The sequence below is a fragment of the Chaetodon auriga genome, chromosome 19 (genome assembly GCF_051107435.1).
Source record: "Chaetodon auriga isolate fChaAug3 chromosome 19, fChaAug3.hap1, whole genome shotgun sequence".
NCBI lineage: Eukaryota > Metazoa > Chordata > Actinopteri > Chaetodontiformes > Chaetodontidae > Chaetodon > Chaetodon auriga.
The window spans coordinates 17,175,053-17,197,547 of NC_135092.1; the positions used below are offsets into that span (position 1 = coordinate 17,175,053).

Here is a 22,495-nt window from a genome sequence, read left to right on the forward strand (position 1 = left end):
TATAATGTATAACATTACATATCAGTTATAGAAGGTTTTTTCTGGAGAATAATTACTTTTATTTTGACACTTTGAGTATATTTTGCCAATTAAACTACTGTATATACTGATTTTCAATACTTGTAATGGAGTATTTTTACATTAACAGTAAAAGCATCACTGACATCACTATTTAAGCTGAATTCACGTGTGCAAAATGTTAAATTTGTAACAGATCCGCATTCATCTGGAGTCGTGTGTGTGGCCGCCTGAGAGTGTAAATCCAGTATCCACTCTCCCTTTAGCTCCGGTTTCGTCTCTCTCTGTTGCACTGTTTGCAGCTTGGTGCCAAGCAGGTGGTGTACAGTGGATTTTTTTTCTGGAAACAGCTGCCTGCTGTGGCCTAAAACAATGCTATTAGAGTGATGAGAGCAAACCAATCAAAATAATGAGCTTAAACTCTCTATAAAGCTCCATAAAGCCGAGGGGAGCTGCAGAATTCAGGTGATAATTCTCTGTAGGTTCGTCACTATGAGCGACCCCTTTCACGTTGCCTTTACTTTGCCATTTGATACATATAAAAATATCAGTTATAGCTGCTTTAAGTAAAGAACCTCAATACTTTTTCCACTCTGTCTTCAAAGACGTTGGACCCAGAATGAAAAACGCACACAGCGAGTTGTGGTAAAATACTTTTATAGAGCAGTAATCCATATCTGAAATATAGCATCCAAGCAGAATAGCTCTGGTATGTACAGAACTCAACTCACTCATGTTCTCAATTTATATATGCTTTTTATGTAAATATGTCGTGTTCATTTTTTTAAGCATGTGTTTTGTGTGTGTGCTGTATGTGCATGTCGACATGTGTAGTAGATTTTCATCAATTACAGTATATTAAAATTTTTAAATACAGGTCATAATAATTCTTTTTAAATGTCTCTGGATATAAAAGCTGGTGTTCTGACCCTCATTAGTCCATTAATGAAGATGAATCCCTCCTCTCTGTCTTTTTCTCTCTTTACCTATAAACTCTGTTCATTTCATCTCTTATAAATATTCTCCATCCCCTCTGCGGTATTGCCTCTTGTTCTTTGCCCCTTGCCCCGTTCCACCCGCCATATATTCTCTTTATGTCTCCTAATTGCTTCCTAACAGTGAGTCATATTGTGGACTGAACTTCTGCTTTTATTTGACTTCAGCACTTTTACTTCCCTGCACCAGTACCAAACCTGTAAGTGCTGAAGAGGCATTTTAAGAGCAGTAACAACATGTGCGGCCCAGTCAAACCATTCAACAACAGCTAAAATCATCACCTTTGTAACTCTTTGTCCTCCCACAGTTTTGCATTTTAAATCTCCACTTCACTCCACGCTTGTTTTTTTGATCAAACCTCCGTAGTTTATCGCTTGTAGTTTCAGGGTATGCAGTGCATTACAGTATCAAAACGTCTTTTGCTCCATCCTCGAGCGCTCAGAGGAACCAGAAACATTTCTTCCTGTTCTTCTTGGTGGTAGCAGGGGGTCGCACCGCTTGGGGGGAGTCTTGTTGGTGGGGTGTGGTGGGTTGGGGGGTGGCGGGCTGTGGCGAGCCCTCGGGAGGGTCGCCCACCTTCCATGTGCGCACCACCTGCCCTTCCTGCAGACGAAAGTCATGCTCCACACTAGAAAGAGAAAGAGGGATAATGCAGGAAAATGTCAGTGATGTGTGTTTAAACCTGTAATAAGTATTTTTTTTAACCACCTCAGGGCAGCAGAAACACATCATCACCTTTTGAGATGCTTATTTACACATTCAGCAGATGCGGCCATTCATCTGGAGTTGTTTCTGGCCACCTCTTTAGCTGCTAAATGCTCCACTTTGCTCACCAGCTCGTTGCTAAATGTGCCTGTCTGCTGTTTGGTGCTGAGCAGGTAGTGTTCAGTGATTTTTTTAGAGCTTTTTCGCAGAAAACGACACTGTGAGAATGATGAGAGTGAACCAAAACAGTAAAGTTCCAGCTGAACGGCTTAAAAAATGAGCTGAAACTCACTTTAAAGCTTCGTAAAACTGAGGGAAGCTGCAAATTCAGGTGATAATTCTCCGTAGGTTCATCACTACAGGCAGACTGTTATATAAAAAAATGAATTATCACCACTTTAAACACTGCAGAAATAAAGAGTGTCAACAGCACAAGATACAAGGAAGAACTAATGTGAAAAGCATCGCAGAGAAGCAGGGAAGACTCCCGCGTCTGCCACTTCCTATAGTACACAATAATGAAGCTGTTGACAAAGTGAATCAAGTGCTAAAATGCTGAGTATCACGGAAATGTTGCAGCACCAGGAGGGATCCCAGGACTGCAGTTGACACACACACCAAACGAAAAGTCAGCAAGGTGCACTGTCAGTCACATGACAGTATAGCTCAGGGGCTTCACTGCCGAAATGAGACGTGAACTCTGATGCACCTCTGCAGAAGCTATACGTGAAGGTAAGCAATAATAAATGAATGCATGTGCAATAAAGGAAAAAGGACAATATTTGCTTGCTGAATTACTTTTGTCAGCAGTTACATGTTGGGTAAGCTTTCCCCCCGTGAACCGATTCTTTCTCCCCCCCTTTTCTTTTTTTTTTTATTCATTTTACTTTGCTGCTATTCTTGCTTATTATGCAGTGGCCTAGTTAGCTGGTGCTTCTCATCACAGCACAGATGCTGGAAATAAAGAGGACTCCCTCGGTTGAGGATACGAGGAGAGGAGTGCTGCAGAGGAAGCGAGGAGGACTGAGCTCAGCAGCAGCAGCAGCAGCAGCAGCAGCAGCAGCAGCAGCAGCAGCAGCAGCAGCAGCAGCAGCAGCAGCAGCAGCAGCAGCAGCAGGGCCTGGACTTCTCAGGCAAGAACAATGAGGGCTCTCACATTCACATCCATCTGGCTTCATAACTCCCACTCCCTCAGTCACTCACCCACTTCACGCTGGATGCCCACTAGTATTTTAATGCACAAAAACAAACAAACCATAAAAAAAAACAGGTGAAACATCAAAGTCCAGACAGGAGCACAGTGCAGGCAATGGGTACGGACAGAGTAAACAGTAAAAAAAAGGGAGTGGGTACAAAGAGCAGCGGAGAGGATTTCTACCCTCCGCAATATTTACAGCAGGTAGGAAAAAAAGCCACTTCAACTAAACCTCTTTGTGGCATCTGGGACTGCTTCACAGCTTGAAACAAACCTCCAAAGCTGCGTAAAATGAGGCGCAAAGTAGTCAGCAGCAAAGTAAGGGATGGAGCCGGTCGCTGCTGCTGCTGCCGCGCCGAAATGAATCGAGTAAATAAAGCACTCCACTCCCCCATCTTCACAGCCTCCCCTATTTGTGCCACCACACAGCTCAGCTCCCTATAGAGCTCCCCAGTGGCTCCAGCCTCGCGTCCGCTGTGCTCCCTCTTTGTGAAAATGAATAGCCCCGGTCCACAGCTCTGCGTGATGAAGGCACATTGGAGCTGTAGGGAGCTGTCCACCCTCAACCTTAATTATCTGCACACTGAGCCCACAAACTGTGGCAGGCAGGAAGCTGTGAACCTAACACAGCTCTTTCCGCTGCTCCTCTTCTGTCCTCTGCTCACATCTGCGCTTTTTTGGCCGAACCCCACCTCAGGTGCTGCCTGCGGGCAAATTAGGGGGTGTTTACTGATAATACAGGCCATAATATAGGTTTCAGAGAGAGAGATTGTGCTAGTGTGTTGACCTGAGCTTACAGGTGGCAGCTGCAGGCTCATTTTAACAATAAATGAGCGAAAGCTGAAAGCAATGTGTTTTCACAGGAGTTGCTGTGTGTCGCTGGTTCTCACACGGCTTTGAATGACTTTAAAGTTTCCTCCGGTCAAAAATGAGTTTTCTTTGTTGGTGCTTCACTTGGATGTTTGACCTTCGCTGTGCAGAATGATGGATGTGCAGCATTTGACACCAGAAGGCTGTTTCCACATTAATCTGCCCAAGGTATGAATGACAGTATGGAAGTCAATCATGGTCCAATATGCAACTTAGAATCAGCAAGAGCCGTCTGACATATATTGAAGAGAGGATGACAGCACACTGAGCTCCACTGATTTTTATTATCGGCGCATGACCACGCTTGGTCTTTCTCAAGGCAAGTTCGATACAAGCGTCAGATATACATCCCACACCTGGTGCTTATCCACAGCCAGTGACATCATCAAGTTACGAGGGTGCACCTGAGTTCATCACAACCACAATCAGCCGTACACTGCGCATCTTTCTACACCAACAGACCATAAAGTCTAGAACTTTTCGAGTTTGTCCCAGAAATGCTCAGATGTCTCAATAACCAAGTTTAAAGAGGGAAAACTAATAGTAAGGGATACAAAGAAATGGATATATTGACCTGCGTTCATTTAACCATTAGAAAAAATAGATAGCTTAGCCAATAGATCACAGATCAGCGATTGAATAATGCTAATAATGCACAGTGTCGAGGCTCCAGTTCAGATACACTGAGAATGGACTTTTGGATGCGCCGTGTGTCGAGCAGTTAAAACTTGTGAAATGAAAATTTTGGCATTTTTATAAATGCTGGGTGCTTCAAAGACAGAGAGGGACTAGAAGTAATTTTAAGAATGCTTAGCGAGGTAATTTTCAAACTTTAAAACCTTGTGGAAGAATCGTATCAGACTGTTCACAGCAGAGTCGTGTCTGGATGGGATCTCTCTCGTGTCCTTGCATGTATCTGACTGCATTACATCTCCAAGTTTTGGTGGTTGAAGTGACCACAGTACGACCTCAGAGTTTCAGCGCGAGGATCAAAGTGAGGCTAAAGTCGACACATCAGCTTGAAAAGTTGATATTTCTTGCAGTAAAGTTTGTGTCTGTGCACTATCCATTCCCACTGTGTGACCTTACTTTGCACATGTTATTCCATCCTTAGAGATTTACTGTATAAATCTCCTCTTCTTTTAATCATTGCGTTTTGGGAGACAGTGACCTTGCCCAAGAGCACTACCCCAGCGCATCTCTAGAGGGGATTGAATCAGCAGATTTGTAGTTACAACATCACTTGTCTGGAATTCAAGGTTATCCAAAATTGTCATTTAAAAACGATAAGAGGCAATTAACAGTCGTGTTGGAAATATTATTAACAATATCATTACTGGCGCTACTTTCCGTCTGTGGTGAAGTCGTTTTTACTGCAGTCAGATGAGCTTAGACACAGTATCATATGCTGGTGTAAGAGCAGGATACTTGCACTGTATTGCACTGTCTGCAAATGAGGATTTTAAGTGCCGTCAGATTGGATACAGGCGAAAACATGTGACAAGCTGAAAACAATATTCTAACCCAGTATTTTAAAATAATATAAGCATAGAGGTTGAGCAGGGGTTCATTTCTTTTTCATCCTTCCATCTATAAAACATTCATACAACAGCACCAGCAGGAGATCATCATTTCTCCTCCATCTCTCCTCCTCTGTGTTTTTGCTGAGTGGTGGAAGGAGAGACTTTCAGCAGAAATATAGCAGTGCAAAGGCAATCAACTCGAAATATCTTTGCAATTTTCTCCCCTATAGGCTGAATATCTTTTTTAAATAAAAGAGAACATTTCATTTCAGCAGGAATTACATGAGCAGCCGATCTCTGTAGACAGCAGTGTTCATCTATGATGAGGTGCCACACCCATGAATGCATGTATAACAAGTGCCAACACACAGTACAACAGATGCATGTGCATGTGTGCACGCACACACATCACCCCACCATCTACTGCAACCCCACAGCATCCACACACACGACAACAACCTTCCTATTACCACTCAGGAGAACAGGCTGTACCCTGAGGTATTACACTCTCCGGACAATTATTCTGAGATGGGCCCAGCAGCTGATTGGCTGTCACGGAGCGTCCCAGACTGTTGCCTGGCGTTAAAGATCCTTCATCGATACCTGCATCCACAGTCAGATTGCACTGATTTGAGATTGCAATGTAAACAGATGTGGGTGTACTTGACTCTTGCGAAATACGGGTAATTTATCCAACCGGCTGTGATCTTTCTTGGCTCATCCATTTCAATAAGCTCTGCAGGTGTATGATTCTGGATGCTTTAGAATAAACACCTTCCACAAATACTGATTCATGCACTGCCTCAGTGTACTCTGAGTATGTCTGTGTTTGTCTGTGTGCTTTTTACTGTATATGTGATGCAAACTGAATTCTACTAATTAGCTGTAGGTTTAGCCACAGTGCCAGCCTCAGTTTTATTGCTCTTGAGGCAAAAGTTAAGGTAAATAATGGTCTAAAATATACAGAGGAGGTGTGTAGGATTGATTGGGCAGTTATGCTTTGCAGGCCTAGAATTTGGCCAATCAATTAAACGTGAATAAAACAGAAAAAAGATTAAATTAATAATAAGACAACTGCATAACTCAAATGAAATCGTAAGCAACCACAAAATAAAATGAGAAGAACAATCTACAGCCTCAGCAGCAGCTCTGCAGGGTTTGCCGAGGCACAGAGGTGCTTTGAGCTAAATGCTAACATCAGCATGCTAACATGTGCCCAATGACAATAGTAGCATGATGTTTGTAGCAGAAAATGTTTACCATATAAACCATTTTAATTTAGAGTTTGTTGGGATATTCCAGCCAGTAGACTGATTGACGGACAGACCATCAGACTCACATCGCCATGCATGGCTAAAAAACTGCCTCAAGACAATGAGTCATTTACAGTGATTTTTTTGAACAATGCCTGATATCTGGAAATAATATAATTAAATCAGTATGTCACGATGACAGGCTCAGCTCCAGATAATTAAGCTGTGATCATGAGAAATTGTCTTACATCAAAAGATAATGAGATAATTAAGGTGTGATCTCAAGCTAGACACCCAGTCAGCTAGTCTACAATTAAGTTTTGTTGTTGTCAGGTTCTCCTTATTGACAGCTGGCTGAGGCATCTTTTGTCTGATGGCTCGATCTGATTGTGATTGACAGAAGGTTGGTCCCAGTGCACCCACAGAGCAATCAGAGGAGGGAAAAATATAGAAATCACTAATCTTGCATCTCCACACCCCCATTCATCAAGCTCACAGAAGAAAACTGAAGATAAACAGAAGGCTTCGCTAACGAGATAGTCGACCGAGGCGAGAACCAATGGAAACTGATGTCTGCAACAGGCCGAGAACGCTGAGGCAAATTATTATTTCAGTTTGTATCGCTGGGAGGAGACTGAGTGAAAAGAAAAAAGAAAGACACTGACACCGTGAACAAGACTAATACCTCAGGGACACGTCATCACATGATTTATGCGATCCACGTAGGGTTTGACTATGCAGTATAATTTATGCTAATCATAGGATGCTAAAAGCTTAAATGCACATCACCGGCAGTCAGATCACATTACACTGCAACACCTCTCAGCACAAGACAGAACAATATATTGTACTGAGGCTATGCATGCAAGGATACTATTCTTCTCAAGGTCAGTACATTTGGCTTCATAACTAAGTGCTGAAGCGCTTGGCAGCCATTCAGAATAAACAAAGGGAAACCTGTTGTGGATGATTTTGAATAACCTAACCTTGTGTGCAGCCTCTCCCTCCATACCTGTCCTCTTTCTTGAAACTTTTCCCTTTGTGTGATAATGAATGCCAGATATTTACATTTTCATAGCAATTACCCAGATAGATTTTACTAACGTGACCTTATTAGCGACCTCTGGCCCTTTGTTTTTCAAAAATCCACAGCGCAGCCATTCCCAGCGAGAGACAGGGCAGACTCTCACCTTGTTTGTGTTTCGCTCCATGCGCATGAATAAATAAAACAAAATGTTGTTTATTGAAGAGACGAGATGAAGAACCCGGCAGGTTTAAGATCAGAGAAAATCCTCGTGCATCAAATCGCTTCATAAATAAAGAGCAAGTGAGGTTAAGATTGATTACTGAGAAGCATAAGCGAGGGATGAGGAAATAAAAGCAGCTAGTCCAGGAGTTTATACAATCCCATCAGAGTTAGCTTGTACCATCTTAAGACCTGACCCGCTATTGTGGTCTAACTCTCAGTGCTTTGTTTACTCTGCAGAGCTCATTGTGCCATGGGAAGATGCTGTACAAAGTGTATAAATGAGACAAGCTTGCATATACTGAGCCAGCTGCCAAAAGCCAGGCTGGCAGTCCTGAGCATTCAGGATCTGCTCTGTGGGAAAAAAAAAAAAGATGTCTTCTGTGAATTCACTGTGCTCACTGTGCACACATGCTGCCATCACCCAACTGCTTCTGCTTTGAGCAACCTGATTATTTAATATAGCATCACAGAGGTGGCGGTGAAGACACGAGGACGTCATGTGTGGCTGTTAATCGACAAAATCTTTAAAGGCTCAGGATGAGAAATGAGGAGATAAGACTTAAGTCTTTGGGGTAAATTAAATAGAAATAGGGTAGCTGATTTCTTAAGCCTGCAGTAATTGATTCTTTGGCCTCTTCGGGGCAGCAAAAACAAGCTGTAAACCATAGAACGCATAAAACACAGACATAGTCTCCATGAGATCATTCAGCTAGTTGCTAACTGCTGTACAGTTGGGTTTTTAGAGCATTTTTTGTAGAAAATAGCTGTCTGCTGCGGTCAAACACAACACTATAAGAACAGTAAGAGCGGTAAGTAGAGCTGAAGGGAACCACAGAGTTGGGTTGTAGAGTCGAGTCTGCAGTTTGCCTGTACGGTGCTGTTTCTCAGCCGCTGAGCAGGAAAGTTTGAGCTAGCATGGTTAAACTACCCTGGTATTGTGGGCCATGATCTTCTGAATGTGTCATTGCAATTCAGGTGACCTGTAAGTCTGAGCACAAGCACAGTTTAAGAGTAGTTCAACCCAAGTCAGAGCCGATCTGTGTTGATGATAGCTGAGCGCTGGCACTGAGGAAACTGGACCAACACTTACTGTTCGGCCTCCCGGGGCTGTCGTGGGCCAAATTTAGTTCAACATATGTGATGAGGTGTGCTTACACAGTCTGTCCTAACATTCAAGCCAGGATTTTTCCTCAGCACCTGCCCACAATGGATATTTATCCAACACTCAGCAATGGGTGAGCACAGAGGTACTGCAGAGTTTCCTGTTATTGGGAATTTTTCGCAAGTTGTCGTTCAAAAGTCACGTAGATGTTACTGTGATAAAGGAACTGTACAATAAGTCGGCTAAGGTGAATTAAAAGGCAAGAGGTGATGGCTGGTTGCACTCAGTACCTGTTTGTCCTCAGCACCACTGAGGTATTGAGTGATAGCTGCTGGAGCGGAAGGCTCTGATGGATGAGTGGCTATTGAGGAGATCTGAGGGAGGGGGGTGTGACGGCAGGGTGGCAGTTTGCCACCTGAAAAAAAAAAAAAAAAAACAGGAAAAACAACAACTTGCAGTTGGGATCCATCCATCTCTATCTCGCACCCATTCATAAACTCACACTAACAAATTGAGACTTTCTTCATAGCTTGTGTGACGGGGTTGCGGTTTTTGTTTCACCCCTCCAGCATTCGGAGGCGGGAGGGATCACGGCGGTCTCAGGGGGTAATGAAGATTTAGGGCTAAGGTGAGCCGAGGGGAGGATTGCTGGAAGAGATGTGCAAAGATGTGGAAAATAGGGAGAAGATAAACACCAATGTTTATCCGAACCTTTCTTTTTTCACCTACTCTAAATGGGATTTTGTTGGATGATTAAAGAGGTCAGAAATAAAAACGTGTTTTACAGAATAACAGTAGTTTGTTTTGTTTCGATTTGTTTTGTTGCTTCTGCCAAGACGTGTAGGTTTTGCGTCTGGAGATAAAAAATATTTTTAAAAGCTGCTTTTGCGTCCAAAAGACAGAGGAACGGAGGAAATTAACAAATCCCCACAGTCTGTTGGTCATTTTCTTCCACCTCTGTATGCAGGTTATGCATGCACAGTGAAATAAATGTGAAAATCCACAGAAAAGGCCATCTGCTGATGAAGACCATGTGATGAGGGTGAGCGCAGCAGAAAAACATCAGTGGACCATAGACTTCTCTTTTTTTTGGACAAACTAGAGTAAATACAGCATAATCATGTAAGAAAGTAAGTGTTGCATACTTCTACTGCCGTCAGCACACACACACGTGCACACACTGCCCACTTACGTAATTGCAGCCGGTGTGTGGTGTTCAGGCCATATCCTGTGCATGTCTCTTGAAATTTTAAACGTTGGGGCCTGCAGAGGCGGTGAGCGAGTCACTGCGGGGACCACCATGAGAGATTAAAGAGCTAACTAAAAAGACAAAGCCAGCGTCGAGGTCTCAGTCAGCTCTAACAGAACTGTTTGAACTCCCTCAACGTCTTACCCACGCTGGGGTTTGAGGGGGCTGCGTCACACCATTTCTGTAACTTTCCACAACCGATAGTCCGGCATTCCCGGCCGCTTCACGCCGGGATTGAGCCAACAGATGGAGGTGAGGAAATAAGCTCTCTCAAGCTCTCTTTTTTCATTCTTCTGACAATTACTTCTTTCGTTTAGTTTGTGTGAATCGAGTGCAACGCTGTCTTTGAAGACGGAAACTGTGCACCATCATCCCCATTTGAACAATGTCTACAGCCATCTTTTCATCCCGCGTTCCAGTGAGGCCGAACAACTACCAGCACTTTTGCCTGCAGACCAGTTGGGACGACATTATTGCGCAAATTAATTCATTCTGAGCATTTCCCACCCCTTGCCCACCCCTGCTGGAGGTGAAGCACAAGCCAAAGACATTTCTTCCTGCTTGTGCTTGTAACCGATCTATGCTGAATGAGCAAATGATTCACAAACATTAATTAAGCAAATAGCTTCCATAACCCCTTTAAAAGTGGTGCCCATAAACACTATTTAGTCTATAGCATGTGGGAAACACATTTCTCTCATTAGCATTCAGCATTTAATATCTCATCTATCGATGATCTCTGATAATGACATTAGTACGGCGCCAAAGCAGGCAGAGGATTGAGAGTGGGTGCCAGTGGAAGAGCTTTAGGGATCTAATTTAGCTGTGGGTGTGATTCTAGCGTGATTAGTATTTATATGACACATCATCCACATTAGGCAGTGCTTCCCTGTTCCACATGCCACTCTTGATCTTCCTCTCTCCTCCCCGTTTCAAAGGCATGGCACATCGGTGATGGGCACCATCTGGCACTCGCTGTTGGCACGAGTTCGGCTCTGTGATTATTGCCAAACAGCACGAACAAGGGATCTCGCTCTCCCTGTTCTCTCGGCGTGACTCTCGCTCCCTCTCCCTCTGTTTCACACCCAACCCTATATCTGTCATTTCTTCACACAAACAAACTCACGAGCGGATGGATACACATTTGTAAGGACATATAACGATTTTACGGTTTCACATCTCCAGTGAATGGTCTGAGATGAATGTGGCTTTCAGATGCGCGCACGGCTAACACTTCACGTACCACTCTGCCTGTTTTTCTCTAACTGTCGCGCTGTCAGCGGCGCAAGAGGAAAACAGAGCGCGTGGAACAAATAATACTCTTCATTTCTTATTATTTGTTTCCTTGCTGTGAAAATCTCGTGCCCCTGCTGGCTGAGCATTTCCTCTGTGTGGTTTCATGTGAATGAGAGTGATGCCGGGTGTGTGTGTTTTCTCATTCTCCCCTGCGAGATGCCTGTTGCTCCGTGGCTCAGCCCTGAAGTAAAGATGGATTACTGCAGAAGAACTGCCTGCCCTGCCCTTTACACATTTCACACACACCACTTCTCCATTATCAGCCTCATCCACGGGGGAAGCGGTGCGCATGTGCACACACACACACACACACACACACACACACACACACAGGACTGAAAGCTCTGACAGGGTTGTTAGCAAAAGGTCAGTGTCAAGAATCTGACAAATCTTTCTTTAGAGAAACCAAAACCTCTCATATCCAGTTAAAGTGAAAACACACCCGCTCTTATTTTCCTCTCTCGTTGTCTTTCCGTTGGTTTCTTTTAATCTCTCCCTCTCTCCGTTTCTCTCCCTCTGTTTTCGGTTTGGGACACACAGCGAGGAAGAAGTCTGTTCATGTTCGGATCAATTTTCTGTCAGATATGGACAAGCCGGCGATTTGAAATATCAGAGAAAATAAATCCAGGCTCTGCAGTCAGAAGATTATCCTGATGTTGCTTAGCTGAAGGAGCTTAACCTCAGGACTCAATAAGTGCATTATTGACTGATTGGTACGCAAGGTAGTTTTTGGCTCATGTCTAAGATTTATACAGTTTACTTTCCTTCTTTAAAGCATAAAGAAAGAAAGCATCATATTTCTCATACGTCAGCTATGACTGTGATACTGTTTATGACTGGCATCTTTCAACAATACCCATTCAATATGTTTCCATTCTGTAATTGCCTCTATATATGGTAATTTATACCTTGTATATGCTTCACCTTTCCCATGTGGGATTGCTGATGCACAAGGGATTTACAAGGAATGCAACTCTGTTTCCCAGAAATTAAGTTTACGTGCAGCTACCATTTGCAGCAGCGGGAGAAGGAAACATTGTTAAGAAACACATTTGCCAAAAAGACGGTATAAGAACATATTTCATTTGTTTTCCCTACAATATCGAATCTTCCATCACAATACCAGCGCCTAGCAAGCAACATCAATAAAGTTTTATTTTTTTTTTTATGGTTTTTATAGTCTCATAGTTTCATAGAAAGGAGCATCCTGGAAAGGCTCAGCCGTTCACAGGGATGGAGCGAGGTTCACCACTTGGAAAAAGTCAAAAGCGACTTGAAATATGAGGCAATATGTTTTTACTTTCTTAAAACGGAACCAAAACCACTATTTTTCAAACATTAACCAAAGAGCTTTAGTTGCTCAAACCGAACCACACATAACGCTCAGGATGTGAATCCTGATCTCCGATGTGAAACTTCTGCACTTTGCATGCCCACCATCCACCCGACAACCTCCCGATGAGTCACGTCCTTCCTACTCTTGAACATAATCCAGGCAGCAATTTTGCTACAAAGCATTTTCCTTACAAAATGTAATTGGAAAAACAATTGTCTGTCTGTCTGCCATTCGGTGCTGAGCGGGCAGCGTGCGGTTGCTTTTTAGAGCTCTTGCAGTGATAACAGCAGCCGAAAACATTCGCCAGGAGACTGAACCGAACCTGTAAGATCTGGACTGAGCAGCTAAACAAAAAACAAACTGCTGCAGATCTGGGTGATCACAATTATTTGAGGTCAGTGCTATTAAAGATGCTGTAAAGTTAGGGGGGTTGTTGCGATTAATGTAAAGGTGACATGAACTGGAATAGTCTCATGCATGAGCGTTGGACTCGCTGCAGGTCCGTCCACCGCCCAGACATATAGGACACACTACTTCCTGCAGTGGCACCAAACTTTAGCAGAATAGTCTAATATGAACAGATGCTGGGCTGCCTGATTTGTTTTTTAAAGTTGCTTTTAAAATTCATATTGTGTCGTCTCTGTCTTTTACACACACACACACACACACACACACACGCACACACACACAGGTTTTTCTGTCACTGTAATATTCTTTGTTGTTTCTTCCTTCTGTCTCTTTTACTTTGTCGCTTCTTCAGTGCAGATGCTCTCCTCTTTTCTCTTAACCTCTGTGTTTTCCCGGGAATTCATTTTATATTCTATTCAGTCAGGTCTTTTCCCTCCCTGTTATGATAATGGCAGAGAATTGTCAATGTTTAATGAATGGCTGGAGGCTGGATACAGGTTCAGAAATATCCTTGTGACCGTGAACATGGGAAGTTCATCTATAATTTGCTCACACATCACCGTGTTTTCAGAGGAGCTCGGCTCAACGTGCACACGCAGAGGCTCAGATTTATTTTGGACAAGTTTCTGCTCATTTGCGCGCTGTACGCATAGTGCAGATGTTGGTTTCCCTGAATAAACCGTGCGCAGAAACACCTCAGTTTCTGGTTCATTTGGCCGCGGAAGGGAAACCAAAGCTGTAAGAAGCTGCCGAGCCAATCTTTCCTGCTCACCTCCTCTCTGACGCTGCTCTCACCCCTCTTTCCCGCTGCTCCTCTGCCCAATCCAGAGCTGTGAGTTTGCACCACTTCTCCTCGTCCCCATTTAGGTGTGAAATGTATTTATATTCAAAGCGCAGAAAAACGGAGAAATGGTGGGGGGGTGGGGGGGAGCGGAGGAAGTGACACAAGCAATCTAGTGGAAAAGGCGCCTCTTTCTGATGTCTGTAGAGTACCATATTCCTCTGGATAAAACCAGGACAATGAGAAGCTGTCAGTAGCTATGGGCCAGTGTTGGAGCCGTGTGGAGACTATTTGAATTGGACCGCTATGCCCTTCTGGGCCACATGAGAAAGTGAATCAAAGGCGGTGAAAGGAAACGTGAGCCCAAACTGAGAAGTAGCACTCTGGAGACAGGGAAGTAGACAGAAGCACATTATAGAGGGCAGGAGTAGTGTGAATGAGGGCTCCATGCACCACAGCCCACAGCTCTTAACACTGACTTGAGTGACAGCAGAGACACTATACATTGTTCTTACTAGATTCTGCACTTTAGAGTATGAATTCTCCATATTCCGTCAACCCGGACGCACAAAAAGCTGGTGTTCATGTTATTTTCCCCACACACTGTTTAGGATTGTTCAACGCGATCAATCCATCCGTCATCAGACTACATTATAGTGCCTGTTTAACCACACAGGAGCTGCTCCATCATGGGGATCTATGGGACAAACGTGTCTGGCAGCCGTCCTTCAGCCACACCGAGCCAACGGCGAGATGTCTCCAGGTCTCCTTTAACACTATTATTACTTTTTAAAATCTTTTAAAGCTGCTGTGATGAATCTTTAATGTGGATGAATATTTCACCGCACACAGGCAAAAAAAAAAAAAGAGAGAGAGAGAGGGGAAGAGGTACGGAGAGTGGATGAGGGATACGTGGTGAGAGGAGAAAAAAGTTGGAGGTATTAAGATGCATGAAGAGTCATCCCAAATTTCCTTCCCAGTGCCCAGTCTCCAGAGACTCTTATGCTCCACCAACTCACTCCCCGGTCTGGTCTATTGCAATCGAAGGCCAGCGTGCGAGTATCCGGTCCTGTCATGCGATGTTGTGTCAGTGGAGATGTGCGTCAGGAAGCGCTGATTCATGATGGGTGTGTGGTGAGAATGGCGAGTGATGAGTTGTTACTGTAGGCGCTGTCACAAAACGTTCGTCTCAAGCCCTTCCGATGGATCAGTCTACGGCCTTCGTCCTCCGAGTCCCAGAGACTCGGCGGAGGAATCCTCCAACCTACCGCCGCTGCGCCCAGCATGCATATGCATATCACTGATGTGAGGCGGCATTCATTGACAAATAGGACGCTCAAAAGAGTCAGCACAGACTGTAAATGAGAGGAATAGAGGGTAAACAATACGAGTGTGATATGAGGCCACAGAACAGATATCAAACAAGCATGAGTGGCATCCCCACAGATAACATTCAGCCAGCAGGAAAGAGAGAAACAGCAAGAATGCTTCCTCAGCACCCTTTTTCTCAATTATCTGCTGTTCAGTGAAGGCGATGACGGATTGTGTTTTAGGAAAAAAAAAAAAAAAAAAAACTCTTAGTGGACTCATAGTTTAGCTGAAAAACGTACGGTCCAGAGAGTCATTAATCCATCTCAGAGCAGCAGCCCATCGAGCTCCTCCAGCGAAATGCGTGATCGAGCAACAGACAGAGCAGCGGCAGAGATAAAGCAGCAGAGTACAGATCTGATTAGGCTGCCGTCTCCGCACACTCCACGGGGATTAAGCACAACAGTTCCTTGTTAGACCTCCCTACTTTGTTCCATACAGCCAATTCGCCATTAGCAAAAAGAGTAACAGGGAGAAAATCACAACTCCGCTCAGTAATTAACAGTCCTGCTCGGCCACACAATCGGACTCAGGTATTAACATGCAGTTAACGTGCACCTGGCGCTGGATAAATAACATCGGATGGCCTACATCATGCATTATTCTTCCTGTAATGTTAGACGGTTAAGAAACAGAACAAATGAAGTGCTTATTTATGAGTCTTGGTTGGGTACAAAATGTTCAAAATGTTCCATTCTGTAGCCACTAGTATCTACATTTGCATGTTTAAAGTGTCATTAGCATTTTTATATAAGCTTTGCCCTGAAAGATGTCCTGAGTAACTGGAGAACAAAGCTCTGTGTGCAAACACACACATATATAATAAGAGTTAACAATAATATTTTTCCTGCTACACCTCCACTAGACCTTTATTTGTTTATATTTTTCCTGCTATTTACCTACTTATAAGGAAACACTTTTGATTTTCCCTTAATTTTCTCCCTTAGGTTTTTTTTTTTAAGGGAAAAACAAACACAAACAAAACAATCCACATGTATGATGTTATCATGCACTGGAGGAATTTGAGCTAATTCTAGGATTTAATTAAACCCACGTGCCGTGACAGTAAATAAACAAACACTGTCCACATACTTATGGCCTCACAGACTCCGCCATGCTAATAGTTACTCTCCCCTCCAGCTTTGGCCGACCAATCACGGCCGGCTGTCCTGCACCTCAGGTTTAACAGTTATAATAGTCACACATGTTGAACCTAAACACAACATGTGGATTGATGCAGTCATTACAACTTACAGAAATATTCTTGATGCATTTGCTGTCTTTGAAAACTTCAGGACATCCAATTTAAACCTGCATTAATGGATTTTATGGTCACTTGAGGGGCAGCACAACAAGGTCTAGACACAAAACCGGCATCAAGCAGAGCAACATTAGCATTCACTGGAAGCCTTTCTTTCTTTTGGCCGCCTGACAAATCAGAAGTCTGGATCGAGTCTAAAGCTAAACTAAAGCTGAAGCTAAAGCACAATTTAGTGCACAATTTAAATATAATGGGAGGAAAGCCAGTTTGCATCTCTGCTGAAAACAGCTGCCAGCTGATATGAGGAGGGTGAGAGTGAACCAAAATATTGAAGCTGTGGGCCAGAAAACCGAAACAATGAGCTGAAAGAAGCCAAAATGCTCTGTAGAGCTGAGCTGAGCTGCACACTTAGGAGAAAATATCTGTGGTACTGCACAAGCTTTCAAACACAGCTCTGATATTAGATTTCCTCGGGTCAGATTTTTTTTTTAGTGGCTTGTTGAGCGAGAGCAAATATTCTATTTCCATTTTTCTAAATAAATTCCCGCCTGAGCTTTTCAACTCGATTGATACTGTGTGGTGTGCTGAGTTGTGCCTCTCTCTGAGGGCTAAGACTTCTCCAAGAGGCTTTTTAATTGATGGAATCTGTCCTGTCAGATTTTATGGCTTTTCCATCACTCACTCCTTTTCAGGCTTCACTTTATCTTTTTTTTTTTTCCTCCCTCTTCCAACACCTTTTTTCTCTATCGCTGCCAAATTCAGTTTTTAAACTCAGCTCAACTTGAGCCTCAAAGAAAAGAAAATCTCCTCCCCTTTCAAAGCGGGAAAATCCTCTTGTCCCGCGTGAAAGAAGCATGTCGACTTGACAGGTCGATGGAGTGATAAGTCCCCGTCTGACCGTGAAACAGTGGCTCGGGATTTGGACTGAGCAGCGTAATATTAAGTGTAATATTTGAGAAAAGCCACAGAGGAGAAAAACACACGATGATACAGTACAACATGCCAGAGTAACAGCTCATCTTTATTTCTTATTCCCTTTCTTGGAGATGAGGAACTGCCGCCGCTCCGCGCTGACATTCCTGAGCAGTAACCCTCACTGTAATATTCTAATCTTTCAAGATGAAGCTGTATTTAGTTTCTGAATGAATCATTTTCTTTATGGGCTTCTTCTCCCTCTGCTCTCGCTCTCTTGTTCCATTTCTAAATCTCAGATCTTTTCCCACAGATCTTTTTTTTTTTTTGCTTTCTACTTTCTCATCCTCCGCCGTCTTTCTTCTCGTCCTTCCCCCACCGTCTTTCTCCTTCTCCTCTAGGTTCCCTCGCTGAGGAGGTTTGCATACAATCTATAAATAAATGACTGAAAATAACCAGATTAGGATAATAGTTTGATTGAATCATTTATGCGCTTTACAGTAACTCAGCCTCAGCAATAACATCATTTGTTTGATGATCAGGTTAATGTCAAGGATGTGCTGTAGCTACAGGAAACACCTTATTAGCGCTACAGAATAATAAATAATAAATGAGTGAGTAGGTGAGCGTGAGCAATCAAATCACTGAAAGCAATCAGTCCAAGGTGTACACACGCCGCATTTCACAGCTCCAGTCCACAATTAAAAAGACTGATGATGAATCTTGGCCTGTTAATTGGGTTATGCCTCCAGATTTCTGACATAATTTGACTAATATAACCCATCTAAGCTGTTTACATGAAAGTTTTAATAATCCGAGCTCTGCCTTAACACGCAATGGCATGTGCATCATATTTGATGAACGAGTTTCGGAGACCTCTACATCATCACCAAGATCAATAATTACCTGACAGACCTGTTGTATATGATCTGGCACATGTTACCTGCCCTCTGATAGATTATCAGAGTAATGAAGGAAGTATTTACTAAATTCAAGATGGCTGCCTTGTTAAGAGAGTATAATTACCAAAACAATGTTGTACTGTGTACTTTGCTGTACTAAAATCAAATACAACACAGAAGGTATATTAATGCTTTTATGGTTTTAAATGACATAAACCCTTTTAATTGTTTAATTAAACTGATTAAAGACAAAAATTGAATCTTCAAAGGAACTTTGAATGGAAATTAGGGTATTTATATATTTATATTTATGTATGTATGGAGGAGAGTTTGACACACTAAATTAAAATTAGGTGCAATATCCTAAGTCAGTGTGCATAAATGCCTTTTTTTTATGTGCATTAGCATAGTATTTGTGCAAAAATATAATATATTGCATGTAATACAACAACATACTGCAGTGAAATATGCTGTAAACTACAATTAGCACGTCACGGTTGTTTGCCTCCGGCAACCAGTCAAGCTACAGTTTACATCCATGTCCAGACTCATTTTAATATATGTAGTGAAGACTCTGAAGGGATTTAATTAAAGGTATTAAGTGAATTTGTTATCACTAAACATGTATGATTCCAGTGAATAATTTCCAGTGAGAAACATGCTGTCTTCACTTAGAGAGGACTGATGGAGAGCTTCATCACACGGTGCAACGACGATCACCTGAAGCTCAATATCAGCACAACCAATCAGCTTGTGATGGATGACAATGCTTCAAATATGGATGCTGCTGCATAGAAGCTACAAATTGTGAAACGTGGAGGCTTCATGCACACATCTTCAACCCGGCAGCACAGAAGATCTAAACAATCAGGACAGTTTCAAGAGAGACGCCTGAGATTAGTGTCACCAATTCAGTTTTGGATGTAAAATGTCATCACCTCAGCATTTGACCCATCTGACATGTGTGTGAGAACTTGTCATGATTAGCGTGTGAATTCTTAAGGTATGGCCAAAAAGGGGTTGTGTGAGGTCACAGTGACCTTTGACCTTTGATCACCAAAATCTGATCACTTCATCCCTGCATACTTTCTTTTATTCCATCAAAATGTTCAATAAACAGCTCAATTTTTTTTAAAATTGAATTTTCTGATAAGTATTTCACGCGCAGGCTTTTGATCGAGTGATAATCAAATTGCATTTGTGCATGTAAGACCTCTGAATGTCATCCCTCCTCTCCCTGCGCTGTTTCCTTCTCGTCTGCCGCTGCAAGATTTGCTTCTCCTGCTAATAAGCCTTATTTTTTTCTTACAATTCTGACATTTACAACTAAGAGAGAGGGATTTCAATTTCATAGCAATCCACACTTTTCTTTTTGCCTTTCTTCACCCTCCTGTAAAGTGTGAAATCCTGTTTGTTAATTGATTGATTTCAATTCAAATCTCGGAGCGGAATGATTATTCAGTGCGTGCGTGTGCGTGTATTTGACACTGTGTGCGTGTGTGTGTGTGTGTGTGTGTGTGTGTGTGTAAAAGACAGATAAGGAGAGTAGAAAAATGAGAAGAGAAGAGGAGGAGGGAGGAAACCAAGTGGGCACACGGGTGCACGACTTAAGTCTGTGTTGTTGTTCACCTCATTAAATCTGAGAGGGAGAGCACGAGAGTGTGTGTGATAAGTCTTAATAAATCTCTTACAACTGTGCTCAGCGATCAAACCTGCAGCGGTGTTTGTGCAGTGCGTGGCCAGACTCAAAGCGCTGCATCCGGCTGTGCTGTCACACGGAGCAGAACGACAATCCTACAAAGCCATAAAAACTGAACTCCCAAAACTGACGTGATTCAAAATGACAGCGTGATGCACCGAGACACGCACTGTGCTCTCACTGCTCACGTGTGAAACAAGTGATAAATATGCAGAAATTTACAAGGAGGACGCATCCATCCACATACCTGTAGATGATGCAGGCACAGTCCCTGCAGGTCCCACAGTTCTCAATGTCCTGTCCGGTCCTGTAGGAATGTCTTCTGTTGAGAAGCACAGAGATGACATATCAGGGGTAAAAGAGTGACGTTCTGTGTGCATGTGTTTGTGTGAGCCCACAAAGACATATTCAGGTTATCTTTTCTCTTGTTGAACCAAATTTCTGGCACACGCGTCCCTGCAAATATACCAATATCCTCCCTGAAATCACCCCTGATCATTTTTTAATGAACGATACCCCTTCCAACAGGCTCAGGCTGTTACGTAAACCATGAGTCACTGTATCACTCCAGGCATAAAATAATGCTTATGAGGTAAAAGTCAAGTCTGCATGCATTACACTTAGCCCCATCACTGAATTCTTACACGCGAGATATGTCACTTTATGAGACAGAGGGCCGCGCGGTCACATGTTCAAATGTCGGCAAAGTATAGTGTTGGCATTAGTGTTAACAGTGTGATTTGGATTACGCCGCTCAGATATCAGTCAAGGCTTTCCATGGATTCATAGACACACATCCATCCATGTCTATCGCTTCCCATCCGTGAGCTCTCTCGTCCCCACATCATGTGCTATTTTGGTGCGATAAGGAGGGAGAAATTACTAAGCAGCTTACAATGTAGGAAGCAGATTAATTAAAGACTTGATGAGAATGGTAAAGGGTTTACACTAAGAGGCATGGCGCATCTGAAGCCACCAACATGATGACAGCCAAATGCTGATTCCTATCTATCCCCGTCTGCTGCATACATGCATGAGGAGAGAGCTGCTGCAAAATGGGTGAAACCAAGCTCCCAAACCGCTCCTGTAGCCTGACATGACATAAATTTGAGAGCTACATGACTGACATGAGACTTCATAAAAATAACCACAGCTGCTCCACCACCTCCTGTCTTGCATTCAATCTGGTATCTCTTCTTCTCTGTCTGCGGCTCACCCTGCTGTTCTACCCACTTCTGTCGCTCTTGCCTTCTCATTCTCACCAAATTTACATTGTGCTCTGTCCACACAGCTTTGTTGCCAGTGTATTTACAATGCTTACAATGCTGGGATTGGCTATAAATAGAGGAGCTGCATCACAGCAAAGCTTAGGCCCAACAACCATCTATCTGTAATATTCACAGCGCGATGCACTGAGGTTATTACCGCTGGGTTGTGTATTCCCTTTTTGAAGAATAATCTGCCTACAACAACCCACTTGTCTACTCCATTCCAGCAGAGAGGAGACAATATTTTAGTGCAAAGCTGTGATCACATCATCATGCCTGCCCCTCATTTGTTTTTGTGTGGAGAGAACCAGATTCTCGCTTGAGAAATTAACTGTCTGGGAATAAAACAGCAAGCACTTAGGCTACATGCTGACATTTACTTTCCAGGTCTCCAAAATACCAGGCACTCATAATTTACATTGTCCCATTGTTTGTTGTCTTCTCTCCTGGCTTGTTTACTATCTATCTATCTATCTATCTATCTATCTATCTATCTATCTATCTATCTATCTATCTATCTATCTATCCATCTATCTATCTATCTATCTATCTATCGACAGATTACCTGACAGCTTTGCACACCACACATGGCCCTGGGCTGAGAGGTCCCGTTAGCCCTGGGTTCACACCTTCATTAGCTTGCTGCTTCCAGTTATTTCACATTTACAACTTCAAATGTTGAATAGCTCCTCTTTTGGCCCAAGGCTTTCACACTAGATTTAAGCCCAGACAAACCCCTTTCAAAACTCTTGATTTAACCCTGGGCTATGCAATATTTCACACCGCTGCTAACGCTACCTTTGAACACCACCTTGGACATGTGGTGCAAATAACAAAACTGATCCTGGGTCATCATGTGATATTCTTAAATGAAACACCTAACCTTTCAAATGTGAAATGTGATACGAGTTGACCCAGGGACAGTCTAACACACTAACACTTGGCCTAACGGAAGTGTGAAGCCTCATATTAAACCACACTCAAGGTTATCCCTGACCGTCCAAGGTCAGTACCAGAAACACAAGGTTCATTTTGTGTCACTTAAATTTAGAAAAACGTCACATCAGTTCACTGAAGACGCTGCTTTCATTGTCTGTGTCTGAT

General features: G+C 43.0%; 1 protein-coding gene across 2 annotated transcripts in view; it reads right to left on the reverse strand.

The window, feature by feature from the left end:
• Positions 1–658: 658 nt before the first annotated feature.
• LOC143338476 (uncharacterized) overlaps positions 659–22,495 on the reverse strand; it is a 34,482-nt gene continuing 12,645 nt past the window's right edge. The window contains exons 3-4 of one of the 2 annotated variants that reach the window (XM_076758903.1): positions 20,371–20,442; positions 659–1,642 (exon numbers count right to left, since the gene is read on the reverse strand). In XM_076758903.1, the coding sequence (XP_076615018.1) occupies positions 1,453–1,642; positions 20,371–20,442 (262 nt within the window). In that variant the 3' untranslated portion in view covers positions 659–1,452. Of the gene's footprint in view, positions 1,643–20,370; positions 20,446–22,495 lie in introns of both variants that reach the window. The other variant, XM_076758902.1, reaches the window with a different exon arrangement.